The following is a 14,546-nucleotide window of genomic DNA, read 5'->3' on the forward strand; positions in this document are numbered from 1 at the left end:
CCCAAAGATCCCTATAACTCTTATTTTTCTGTATATGGGGATGTATGAGGGTCATTTTATGCGCTGTGATTTGTAGTTTTTATCGGTACTATTTTTGTTTTGATGGGACTTTTCAATAGCTTTTTAGATATTTTTTAAGGTATTTGAAGTGACCAAAAATCTGCACATCTGGTTAGTGCACTATTACAACTTTTGGGGCCCCTTGTTTGATTTTGCCCAGGGACACGCTAAGCTTAAAACCGGCCTTGCTCCCAGTATTGCTGGACATTAACTGACTGTCAAGGCATGCTGGGAGTTGTGCAACAGCTGGAGAAACCCTGTTTGGGAAACACTGCCATAGGGTATTTTTGTGGCAGATGCAAATCCCCAAATCAGGCCTCAAATGCGCATGGCATTCTCTCGCTTTGGAGCCCTGTCGTATTTCAAGGCAATAATTTAGGGCCACATTTGAGGTATTTCCGTACTCGGGAGAAATTGTGTTACAGATTTTGGGGGTCTTTTTCTCCTTTTACCCCCTTAAGAAAAGGTAAAGTTGGGGTCTACACCAGCATGTTAGTGTAAAACATTTTTTTTCACAAGCGGTAAAAGGAAAAAAAGACCCCAAAAATTTGTAATGCAATTTCTCCTGAGTATGGAAATACCCCATATGTGGACGTAAAATGCTCTGAAGGCGCACAAAGGGCTCAGGAGTGAGAGCCATGTACATTTTAGGTCTAAATTAGTGATTTGCACAGGGGTGGCTGATTTTACAGCGGTTCTGACATAAATGCAAAACAATAAATATCCACGTGTGACCCCATTTTGGAAACTACACCCTTCACAGAACGTGACAAGGGGTATAGTGAGCCTTAACACTCCACAGGTGTTTGACAATTTTTTGTTAAAGTTGGATGGGAAAATGAAAACATTTTTTTTTAGGTATGAATAGAGAGTTTCCTGTGTGGCGCCGCCCTTTTTAGGGTGAGTAACACTTGCCAAGAAGGTAATTAATAGGGTGAGAATAGGGCCTTACAGGGGAAGTTTTTACCCCCACCTGCTACAATGGACAATACGTTGTTCCATTCCACCTTTTCGAGGAAAGTGTTATTTATCTTAAAAATGGCAGTGTTTGTAGATGGAAATAGGGAGAGGTTCCTGTGTGGAGCTGCCCTTTTTAGGGCGAGTAACACTTTCCGAAAAGGGATTTAATAATGCATCTCCACGCTGGGTCGTTCAGCCACTATATGGTCTACTCATGCTGCCGCCACCTCAAGGCTGTGTCATTCAGGCACTTTATGGTCTCCACATGCTTCCGCCACCTCCATGTTGTGTCATTCAGCCACTATATGTTCTCCTCATGCTGCCGCAAACTTCAGGCTCTGTCATTTAGCCACTATATGCTGCTGCCAACTCTAGGCTGTGTCATTCAGCCACTAAATGGTCTTCTCATGCTGCCGCCACCTCCACGCTGGGTCATTCAGCCACTCTATGGTCCCCTCATGTTTCCGCCACCTACATGCTGTGTCATTCAGCCACTATATGGTCTCCTCATGCTGCCAACACCTCCACGCTGGGTCATTCAGCCACTATATGGTCTCCTCATGCTGCCGCCACCTCCAGGCTGTGTCATTCAGGCACTTTATGGTCTCCACAAGCTCACGCCACTTCCATGCTGTGTCATTCAGCCACTATATGTTCTCCTCATGCTGCCGCAAACTCCAGGCTCTGTCATTCAGCCACTATATGCTACTGCCAACTCCACGCTGTGTCATTCAGCCACTATATGGTCTCCTCATACTGATGCCAACTCCAGGCTCTGTCATTGTGCCACTCTGCGATTGTGATTCTAATAGCGACTCCTCTGATCTGCATGTCATACTGAATAACAGTATTATTTCATTAACCCAGCAACACCCTATGCGTGCTACAGCAAGGCAAAGGGTTCAACACCCCTATTGAGGCTCTCCGTAGGCCAGAAATAGCCATTTTGCCACTAATAAATTTGGACCGAAACAAATTTTGGGGGGAAAATTCGGCGAATCGTCCGAATTGAATTTTTCAAAAATTCGCTCATCTCTATTCATATGTATGGCAGCTGGAAAACAGGTACTGGGGCACAACACTTTTACAAATACAAACATCTATGCTTAAAGGGGATCTGCCATCCCTTTCATGCTGCAATTACAGTCTTAAAGTGAAGACAGGTTTGACCTTTAGGGCCACCTGCAATCTCAAGAATGGAGAACCGAGTCTTCCATTAGAATGGAGCAGCTGGTGGCACATGTTCACTGCCACGCGAATAGTTTTCTATGGGAGCTAGTGAAGATAACAAATACAGCATTTAGGGTATCCTGGAAGCAGAAATTGTATTAAAACATTAACTTTCTCGTTCTCTGGTGCTCCATTTACACCTTAGTGACCAATATCTGCATGATGATGTGGCAATATCATGCAGCTAATGGCCACCGTATTGGCAGGCCCGTTGCTACAGGACAGGCAAACCAAGCAATTTCTTGGGGCCCCGAGCTGGCCTTGGGCCCCAAGCAGAGCCGTTGCTTGTCCTGCCGGGCCATCCTCCTGCCCCTATCCCGGTTCAGCAGCTCGCCCTGTCGGCCGGTCGGGCAGGAGGCAGAGACTAAAGCCCCTCCTGTCCCACAGCATGGTGGAGCGGGAGCTGTCAGCTGTCCTGCTCCATCATTCTCCCCCCTTTCTCACACGCTGCTACGTTCACGCAGTGTGGCCCACGGGGACGCCATCCACGGCTGGCCAGCGTGATGATGTCACACCATCGTTCCGGCGCCCAGAGATCACGTCCCCGCGGCTCACACTGCAAGAACGGAGCAGCGTGTGAGAAAGGTGAGAGCTGCTTGGGCGTTATGGTACTGGGGAATTATGAAAATGGGGGGGGGGGGGGGCGGGGGGGCATTATATGGGGGGGCACAGGACATGGGGCATTATATGGGGGGGGCACAGGACATGGGGCATTATATGTGAGGGACACAGGACAGGGGGTATTATATATGAGGGGCACATGAAAGGGGGCATTATATGTGAGGGGCACGTGACAGGGCCCTCCCCTGTCATGTTCCCATATAATGCCCCCTGACATGTGCCCCTGACTTAAAATGCCCCCCTGTCATGTGCCCCTCACATATAATGCCCCCCTGATATGTGCCCTGGACTTATAATAACCCCTGTCGTGTGCCCCTCACATATAATGCTCCATGTCCTGTGCCACTCACGTATAATGCCCTCTGAGGGGGCAGGACAGGGGGCATTATATGGGAGGGGAACATGACGGGGGCATTATATGTGAGGGGGCACATGACAGCCCCCCCCCCCCCCTGTCATGTGCCCATATAATGCCCCCCTGACATGTGCCCCTGACTTATAATGCCCCCCTGTCATGTGCCCCTTACATATAATGCCCCCTGACATGTGCCCCTCACTTATAATAACTCCTGTCCTGTGCCCCCACATATAATGCCTCATGTGGGGAGGGGGGGCTCCATGTCTATTTTGCTTGGGGCCCCCAAATTCCTTCAAACTGCCCTGTGTATTGGTACATGGTTCCCCTACGTTTGATTATTACAATTACAATTTTTTGATTACTACCTTCTCCCCTGTCTCAAACATTATACAGCCAAGATGGGACCAATGTAGAAGTGGAGCACCAGGGACCGAAAAACAATAATACTATTTCTGCTCCTTGGATTCCCCTTTAAACTGGCCATACATATGAGATAAAAGTTGTCTAAAGATCTTCTATATAATCTTTATTAGTGCCTCCCCATTTCCTCACAGCAATCCTGTTCCTTTAAATCAGCTCTACCGAGACCACACAAATGTGGAATTCTTCATCTAGAGCCTGATATGTCATAGATAAAGTTATTTTGGAGACAGCTATATCCAAAATGAATAAATCTGCCCCTAGCGAGATAATGAGTCAGGCTGCAAAATAATTCAATCTCCCATCTCTGGACATGCATGAACTTATTAATGGGCTATTAATTTGGGTTTTTGGGCCTCTTAATGTGAAATCTCATTATTATAGGAACCGGCTGTTCTCTATAGCTATATTTCATGCCACTTTACACTCATTTACATAAACCGTATGTTCTGATTTTCCAGCCAGGCTGCCAAGTGAAGCGGTATCTGTATGGAGAACAAAGTGTTGCAGAGTTGTTGAAGGGGTAACACTCATCGTTGTCAACAAGAATTTGAAAAATAATCAATATGTCACACAAGTCTGTCCAACAAAACATGGCTTTATTTACAGGCTGCATATGCACATTGCAACCTAGAACAATGAAAACATTATCTCAGAGAGTCAGCTTAGGTACCTAGCGGCAGCTTCAAAGAGTCCTCTCTTATCCAGGGCTGAGGATATATTCTAAAGCGTATGAGCAGTTTTCGGCTTCATATGCACCGTTTTATAATAAATTAGCACCAGTAAAATAATGAAAATATAATATTCTGGTTACTTTTCATTAAGATTTTCATCAAGTTGAATTGGAGATGTAACTTGAATTTCCTGGGCTTCAAAGCAAGTTCTATAGCAGCCCCCAACTCCACCTATAGCCCCCCACTCCACCTATAGCCCCCTACCCCACCTATAGCATGTTTCTATTTAGAAAATGGTGTCTTATGTGGCAAAGGAACATTTGAGCATTTCTTGAACAAATGTACTACTTTTGGTTGTCATTATGAATCCGGGCCCATATATGTCTTGGTATGGCGCACCATGCATGTACCTGTGAGTTGACTCTGATATATACTGTATTTCTTGATTTCTTTTAACTATCTTCTGAATAGTTATTGAGACAAACCACAAGCTCTTTATTCCCTGTCTATGGATTAAAACTTTGTGATTTCTACATCATTGGAATTTTTTTGGTGTTTCTCAATGTGGCTTATGTAATCAGGTTTGGGTATATAGTTAACTTTAAACTTAACGCTGACTTTATACTTCTGAACTTTCAATAATGCTATTTTAGTGCTTGATCAAGTTGTAAAAACTAGAATGCCTCTTTAAAGAGGACCTGTGGCATCTCCTGGCATGTCAGTTTTAGTAAATATTTGTGCAATGTCCTGGTACAGTGTCCTAGCTGCTGTAGTCTAAGGTTGTCATGTGGCTTTGGAGTCTCTCCCATCTCTATAATTCTATTCCTGCTGTAAGAGGAAAAGTTGTCAAGCCAGAAAAGGGAATAGCTGTACAAGAACTCTTCTTCCAACACTACACTTTTTGGGGCTTCTGGCTGGAGTCAGTGCTGCATGGATTAGACATTACGATTATCTTTATCTTACACCCTGTGGTAGAGAATTGTAAATCTACTACAGTGAGAAAAACTGTGAAGACCTTCTTCAGCAGAGATATTTGATTTGGACTGTGTATATCTCCCTTAGCAACACTTATGTGCTCATAGCATATTCAGAAACCTTACTTCAGTATTAGTACTCTTAAAGCAACTAAAGGGAAATGTTACCAAATCTCAAGCATCCATTCTAAGACTGCATCTTCTGCTGACAGGATTATATATGCTGTATGGTTGTGCATAGTAGAACTTCAGTAAAGTTAACTCCTCTTTTCATTACTCATGTGCCTGGACTGAATCTATTGCATACACCATTGCGGGTACAGCCCCAGACACCTCACTAAAGTGTACCCTAGGGTCGAGGACTTCCCACAATTCAGAGGCTGATCCAGAGTCTAGTCTCGGGGAGGGGCACTATCAGAGTATTTTGTGTTGGTGGACATAAAATAGGGTGTTGCTTACAGAACTTACAGGTAGGTAATGCCCCCAGGTAGATAGTGTCCCCAGGTAGGTAGTGGCCCAAGTAGGTAATGCACTCAGTAGCTAGTGGCCCCAGGTAGATCATTCCAGTGGTCTTCTGGTTCTGTGCTTCAGCTCCCACAGGGGGGTGCTGGCTACATCCCCCTGATGGTGGCACTGGCCCCCCCACCCGATCTTCAACTGCTACAATTAGGCAGCCTCCCGCATTTACAAAAGTTGCCTGGGTACACAGGGGGACATACAGGGTTAGCCTGCCACAAGGCCATCTGTGACCATAAATATCACAGAAGGGCAATGGTTAGCTCGTGGAGCTCAGATAGATATAATGAGACTCAATTCTTCCCTTAGAAAAACAAAAAATTCCTACAGAATATAAACAGTGTCAAAGTACACAATTGAAATATAAGCCCAACGCGTTTCCCCCTTCAAAATAGATAGTAGGAGCTATGCGGGGTTCATTAGGGGAAAAAGATGTAGGAAAAAACTTAAACTAAAGTTATGCAGCTGTGTTAAAAAAACGCCAGTTAGTATGAAAATAAGATGTTCGGTCCAGTGGGGACCACTCACTCAGACCCTAAGATACCGTCCATGATGCGGGATAAATGACCTGGGTGGGCGTATGATGACGGCTAATCCCCTCCTGGCAGCAGCATGTGACGATACTAGAAACTTTACCAAAAATACTACCCCCGCTGCCCTAACCTACTTCACCCATCTTTCTTGTGGGCACCCCACTTGCATTTCCAATGAAATAGCAATTCTGGAGCAACTTTTCTTTTTTTTTTTTTATCGGGTGTTACCAGTTGGGTGGCATGTCAGAGTTGACACTGCCAGACGGTGTAGGGGCACCTCCCCTCCCAACTGGTAACACCCATTTGTCTATTTAGTAATAGGTTGTAGGAGGAATAACAGAGGAATTTCACAAACCAAAGCTATAAGAAACAATGTTCTACAATTCCTAAGCGGGGAATTGTAATTTTGCAACAGCTGGAGGCTCACTGGTTTGGAAACACTGGGTTAGGCACATGCTAGTGTTAATTACTCTGATATGTACAGATCTATTCTCCACTTAAAGCACTGGTATCTGATACAGCCTGACGGCAGCGCATGAAAACTGCATATATCCATACCAGGCCATATGGTCCCTGTACATTTCATACTCAGCTATGCCACATGGATGAGCCTTAATGCTACTTTTCTTTCATGTTTTTTGACACCTATTTTATTTAAAAAAAATTCTTAACAGATCCCATTCATTTCTCTGAAATTCAATTCATTATAGCAGCTTAGCAATCCTTTTTAACAATCTGTTACACATATAGGGTGCATTCACACCAAGTTTTTGCAATACGGCAGCCGGATCCAGCTGCCATGTTGCCAAAACGTGGTGTGAATGCACCCTTGTATAGTGGGATACATTACATCTGCCTCCTTGTTGACGTCGGCTTACGTGTATGTGATGTTTACATACTTTATTTCATATTTTCTGGCTTCACTGGAGCATGCAATGTAGACATCAATACATTACATGTGTTAATTGTGGCTTGCAGCTACATTTATTCTCTATTATTCGGGAGGCCTGCTCTGTTACTAAGATTAGTCACTAATAGTTCATTATTCTGATTCTCCATATATAGGTCTAGGTTAGTAAGAGAAAGAACACAGGGCAGCATACTAAAGACATGGCCATCATTTATTTTAATTTTATTACCACAAGGAGACTCAACAGCAAGAATTTTCTTATTTAACTCTGTCTACACAAGGGATCTGGTGCTCTACAGGATATGAGAAAAACAGAGCTTCAACCCCATATACAGTATTAGGAAATAGAATTACATACCATATTAGACCTTAAAATGATATGGTGTAAAAGGTTTACCTTTAATTGTACCTGTCAGATCCCACAAAAAAAAAAAAAAAAAAAGAATTAATAAGTTACTCAGTGCCTAATCCTGACCATGTACCATGTAGGTTTTCTGCCTCTATCACCTATATTTGTTATAAAAATCCCTCTGTTCATTAGCTCACAGTGTTAGAAATCCTCTCAGGGGAAGGGGGTGTGTCCCTCCTTGCAGTGGTGGGAGGTGATTGGTGGGTCTGCTCATGCAGCCTTGTCCATGAGTCACCTCTTGTTCATGACTCATGGACAAGATGATGTTGCTGCAGGACTGATTAGTGTCCCAGAAGGTATGGGGACCCCTAGTGGTGGAATTTTCAGGAGCCATTTTCTTTATTAAATATTCAAAACATTTTAAACAACCATATTATAAAGGTTTTTGATTTTCATCAGTAACAACATATAAAAAGTTTTTGGATCTGACAGTGCCCATTTAAAGGGGCTATCCCAATATTTAGTTACATCCTACCCACAAAATAAGGGATAACTAGGGTTCTGACCTCTGGGATCTCCCCCAACCACAAGAACAGAGGTAAAATGTCACCCGAGTAAATGCAATGCTTGTGCCTAGTCACCGCTCCCTTTACTGTCTAGAGGTCCCCAACCCAGTCCTCAAGGCCCACCAACATTTCTGGATTCCATTTTTCCTGGTCTATTCTAATGGAGTACCTGAAAAAACCCAGAATGTTGGCAGGCCTTGAAGACTGGGTTGGAAACCACTGATCTATGGGACTTGCCAAACAATGGCATGCACTAAACTTTTTGTTTTGATGTTCCATATCCAATGAATGGAGCTATGACTGAGCATGTGCGTTACATCCTCAATCACTCAGGGCACATCTGGTCATGATTGGTGGGGGCCCTAGTGTTAGACCCCCTCTATCCTCTATCCTGTGAATAGGGGATGACTTTTATTCTTGAAATAACTCATTTATCTTAATATTACAGATCTGTGTTGTAGCATATAATATTGAAGGCACAACCTGTGCCTTAGATTTCATACGAAGGAAACATTGTGGTTCAGACCCTACATTGACAAGTTTAGCTCAGCTATACATTGTAATTGGTTATTTAAATCTTCTTTGGGTTACAAGAGTGATTGATGTGGCATTATTAGATACTGTAGATTATTTTTGTACAAGGTCAATAGTGTTTGCTGTATCTTGGTGGTAATGAGTCCTTGTTGTTCTCATTAGGATGAAGCAGAATCTATGTGGTTAGAGGGTTGTGTGAAAGTTCAGGGTAATCCACTAATTGTCCTAATTCTGGAATAAATAGTGACATGAAATTCACTGTAACTCGATTAGATGATCAGATCACTGTATATAGAGAATGAACCAGAGCTAAAAATAAACGCTGCTGACATGAAGGGTTGCGAGTAATGGTTCAATTGGTAATCATTAAAAGGGGTACTCAAACATCATCTAAAAATATATAGATGCTGTAGAAGCATATAGCATTGCTTACCTATCTGCTCCTGTTTTAAATCACCAAAAAATATTTGTTTTGGGGGTATTTGTTCTGTACTTTGAGCCGTTACTTAGTACCACTATTTCCAGAACGCCTTGCTTTTCTTCCGAGTCCTTCCACCCTACCTACTCCTCTCCTGCCAGTTCACCACCGAGAGATGTTGTAGAAAATGTAATTTCACAATCATATATATATAATATATATATATATATAACCCAGACTGTGACAACCAGAGTACTACAACCCTCATTATTTCACCATACACTTAAATCCCACTTAGACTCCATTGCCCTTGCACTCTAACCCTTAGCTGATGCATATGGGCAACTGCATCATGGATATACAACACAGATCTGTAATACAGATGCTTTTTGACATTGCTTACACATTTTTAATGTATTTATATACAGTATAAGCTCATATTACATAACTTATTATATTCATTCTATGTACCCGTTGGTGTATGTAGAAACAAGCAGTCCTCATTCACTTTCCCTTAGATGGTGTGGTAGCATACTAGCCAAGGATTGTATTTCTGTCCAAGACTGAAGCTTAGTTTTGTTTAGTTTGTGCAACTGTATCTGAAAATACGTCTTGAATAGTCTTTAGTGAGGTAGGTCATTCATGAATGTGAAGTGGCATTCAGATAATATTTGGAGGAGGAACCATATTCGTTTAGCTAAACTATGCCAGGCTCCATTACACCTTTGTCAGAAGTAGTCATACTAAAAGCATGGAGTCATGGACCGGTTCTTCAGCATTATTCCGGCTCTGTTAGGTTTGGTTCTTGTAGAGTAATCTTTACTTACATGGCAAAACCATGATGACATGTCCGATTGCCAATATAGTTTACCATACATAGCATCAACCTAATACATTAAAAACTCCCTCTAAGGGCTCATCTGGTTCAGAAAACCCATTTTGATATATTCTTAGCTAGAAGAGAGTCTCTGGCTGAGGACCTTTATTTAAAGGCAAGAGCAGCTACAAAAGAACATCTGTTCCTCTGGAGGACCCAACACTTTTATGCATTACGTAGATATCTGGTTGACTTCAGTAACAACTGTGGAATTATTAATTTCCCCTGCGGGGGTGCTGCAGGATGGCGGAGCCACATGTGACAGCTGTTTGTCAGGGCTGTAAGCAGTAGATCCCCTGTAACATGGTATTTCTTGTGGTTCCCAAATAAGTAGTCAACCTTTTTAATTATAATTTTGGTCCACATGACTACCAACATCTGAATGCAGTTTGCCATGTGGTCAGGGAATTTAGAAAGATCCAGTTTTGTTGTTTCCAAGCCATTCAATCTGGCATATGTGCACATCTTGCCCACAAATGGCACTTGTTCTTGCATATGACAGAAATGCATACTTACAGGACACTGGTCCCCAATATAGTTGCCCATCAAATTTAGTGTAATTTTAACATAATATTCCACTCCTTTATATCCCTTTCTCTTATACAGAGTCTCTCTCTTGTAAACAAATCTCTTAGTTCTGTGATTCAGCTGTGATGTGGACTTCTTCAAGGTGGTGTCCAGCCAGTCCACATATAAAACTTTCCCTTTAGATCTCAGAATCAGTATCTTCCAATATCTGCAATTGGAGTTAATGGGAAGAGATTTTCCTCTTCAGGGGATGGACCTCTACAGGTAGAGCAGAGAAATTAGGGGCCACAATCTTGGGCTAGAGAGTCACAGATGTTCTGCATAAGAAACCCAAAGAAACAGGAAACAGACAGTGACAGAGTTAGTAGGTGACATTGGAAATATATGAGCAGGAATGGTATAGAATAATACATATCTTTAAGGCTATGTTCACATGGGTTTTTTTTGGAAACGAAAACATGTGTAAAGTGCACCCATAGTTTTCGATGGGAACACATTACAGTTTACACTGTTTATTTGAACTTCCATTTAACAATAATAATGTTGTAGAAAAGCCCCATCGATTTAAAATTTTTAATCAAAATAAAATATGTTCCAGAAATTCGAGGCTATTCTCTGAATTTTTGCTGTGTATTTTTTATCTATGTGAACATAACCTAAAGACAACACAGACACGAGAATTTAACCTTAGCAGATGAAATAACATGATAAAGAACAGATATTAAAGGAGATGCTCAATGTTATGGTTACAGGTTCAGAGAATCAAACCGATGAAAAACATTTTCCTAAATTGCAAAGAAATTCACCCAAATGTCCCCAAAAAGAAAGAAGAAATAATGCCTGTTACAGTGGGGCAAAAAAAAAACGTATTTAGTCAGCCACCAATTGTGCAAGTTCACCTACTTAAAAAGATGAGAGAGGCCTGTAATTTTCATCATAGGTATACCTCAACTATGAGAGACATAATGAGAAAAGAAAATCTATAAAATTACATTGTCTGATTTTTTAAGAATTTATTAGCAAATGATGGTGGAAAATAAGTATTTGGTCACCTACAAACAAGCAAGACTTCTGGCTCTCACAGACCTGTAACTTCTTCTTTAAGAGTCTCCTCTGTCCTCCACTCAATACCTGTATTAATGGCACCTATTTGAACTTGTTCTCACTATATAAGACACCTGTCCACAACCTCAAACAGTCACACTCCAAACTCCACTATGGCCAAGACCAAAGAGCTGTCGAAGGACACCAGAAACAAAATTGTAGACCTGCACCAGGCTGGGAAGACTGAATCTGCAATAGGCAAGCAGCTTGATGTGAAGAAATCAACTGTGGGAGCAATTATTAGAAAATGGAAGACATACAAGACCACTGATAATCCCCCTTGATCTGGGGCTCCACGCAAGATCTCACCCCGTGGTGTCAAAATGATCACAAGAACAGTGAACAAAAATCCCAGAACCACACGGAGGGACCTAGTGAATGACCTTCAGAGAGCTGGGACCAAAGAAACAAAGGATACCATCAGTAACACACTACGCCGCCAGGGACTCTAATCATGCAGTGCCAGACGTGTCCCCCTGCTTCAGCCAGTACATGTCCGGGGCAGTCTGAAGTTTGCTAGAGAGCATTTGGATGATCCAGAAGAGTATTGGGAAAATGTCATATGGTCAGATGAAACCAAAGTAAAACTTTTTGGCCACAAACAACTCAAATCGGACCTTTCCGATTATTTTACCAATAATACTTCAGAGACCTTGGATGTGGGATGGATCTGGATGGCCCACAAGGCCTATGTTAGAGGTAAAATTATTGCTACGGCTTCTAAGTTGAAGAGAGAATGTAACAAGGTACAGGCTACTTTAGAGAATAAACTAGCGAGACTAGCCATTGCTCACAAACACAATCCTATTACTTATCTTCTACAGGCGCGGCGGACAAAGAAATTACAGCTGAATGCGGTGCTTACAGAACATACGGAGAAGGCATTGAGATGGACTCAAGCCACATACCATCAATGGGCTAATAAGCCTGACCGTTTGTTGGTGTCCATGCTCAAACATAGCATACAACTTAGACCAGGGGTGCCCACGTCAGATCCATCCCCCATATATGATGTCTTTCATTCTTTCTATTCCTCTTTGTATAAGGAGACCGCCACTCCACCCTCTAATCTCTCTATCGCTGCCTTTCTCTGCTCTATTTCCCTTCCCCCAATCTCCCCTTCTACTAGAGATGCTCTTAACGCTCCTGTCTCTCCTGGAGAGGTCTCTGCAGCTATTTCCGACTTGAAACAAGGCAAAGCCCCAGATCCCTTTTTTACAAAATTTTGGTCCCATTCTCTCCCCTTATATTGTTGCCTTCTGTAATAAACTATTAAGTGGTTCTCTTATGCCCCCTGAATTTCTAAATGCTTCCATTATAGTTATCCCCAAACCTCATAAAGATCCCCTCCTCCACTTTAATTATCACCCTATTTCTTTAATAAACCTAGACACGAAAATCTTTACCTCCATCCTGGTAAATAGATTAAATGCCATCCTCCGTGAGCTAATTCATAATGACCAGGTTGGATTCATTAGAGGTAGACAAGCCCCGGATAATATTCACAAGGTCCTTAATATTGTTAATTGGGTCTCTACTACCTCCACCCAGTCACTTTATTAGAGCTTTCAATACATTCAATATATTTAAAAGCATTCAATACAGTTTCGTAGCCCTATCTTTTTGGGGTCCTATGAGCTATGGGATTTTCAGGCACGTTTGTCCATGCTCTTAGAGCACTGTACTCCTGTCCATTAGCTTATCTAAAACTTTCCTCCTCTCGCTTTCCCCAATTAAGATTGAGCGGGGGACGCGCCAGGGGTGTCCCCTGTCTCCAGCTTTGTTCGCTTTAGCAATGGAGCCCCTGGCGAAGACGTTCTGTGACAACCCAGACATTGCAGGGGTGACTATCGATCGATCCGTGTATAAGGTAAACCTGTTCGTGGATGATCTCTTATTCACCCTTACAAAGCCACTTATTTCCCTCCCCAGCCTATTTGCAGTTCTGGACCACTTTCCAACCTTATGAGGCCTGGTTGTGAATAGATCCAAGTCGTAAGTTCTGCAATGTTATCTCCCTTAACTTTGCTCTGCGACCCTCTTCTACCTTTCTCCCCTACCTACTGTAGGTGTCTCCATTCCTACCTCCCTCTGTGAAGTTTATAAATTGAATTACATCCCTCTCTTCAAGGCTATTAGGGAGGATTTAGCTCGGTGGAACCTTCCACATATCTCCTGGTTGGGCCGTCTCCACTCCGGTGAAAATGGTGGTACTCCCGAAATTGTTGTATTTATTCTGGACGCTCCCCGTTCCGATTCAGGTAGCAAACATCTGGAAACTACAATCTGATGTCTTTAAATTTATTTGGAGAGGACTGTGCCCACGTATACCTAAGTCCATGTATTATGTATTATCACAAGAGGGTGGGAGGACTCTCGACCCCTATCTTTCTACTCTACTTTCATGCTGCTAGACATTCTCAGCTTCTTCTCTGTAATGCTCCCTCTTCCTTTCCTAGGTGGGTATCACTGGAAAATGATTTACTCTATCCATATTCTTTCCATTCTTTGATGTGGCTCGCTGGGCCTGTTGCTTTTGTCCCTGCAAAAGTTACTGTCTCGCTATATTCTCTTCTTTTGTGGCGATCTGTACGATTTAAGCTTTCTTTTCAATCTCCTATCTCTCCTGCTACCCCCGGGCCTCCGAAGCTCTGATTTCTCGTGGTGGACCAGCACAACTTGACTACTCTCCACAATTTCTTGGTGAGGAAGAAATTGAAGTCTACAGGGACTTTCTCTTCTACTTATAGCCCTCCCCCTGCTGAATCCTTTAGAATCTCAAGTATTTTCTTTCCTCCGCTCCTTCGCTCCCCAGGATGTTGTCCTGAACTCCACGTCCTTTGAAACAATGGCCCTGTACTCCCCATTACGTCCAGGTTCTTTGTCTATTCTCTACTCTTCCTTTAAAGGTCAA

The 14,546-nt window shown here is 42.7% G+C and overlaps 1 protein-coding gene across 1 annotated transcript in view; it reads right to left on the bottom strand.

Moving 5' to 3' along the window:
- Positions 1-7,268: 7,268 nt before the first annotated feature.
- The window catches only part of PROM2 (prominin 2), a 56,678-nt gene continuing 49,400 nt past the window's right edge, over positions 7,269-14,546 (bottom strand). The window contains exon 20 of the mRNA XM_056569790.1: positions 7,269-10,845. Within this exon, the coding sequence (XP_056425765.1) occupies positions 10,827-10,845 (19 nt within the window). The 3' untranslated portion in view covers positions 7,269-10,826. The remainder of the gene's footprint in view (positions 10,846-14,546) is intronic.

The sequence above is a fragment of the Hyla sarda genome, chromosome 4 (assembly GCF_029499605.1).
Source record: "Hyla sarda isolate aHylSar1 chromosome 4, aHylSar1.hap1, whole genome shotgun sequence".
NCBI lineage: Eukaryota > Metazoa > Chordata > Amphibia > Anura > Hylidae > Hyla > Hyla sarda.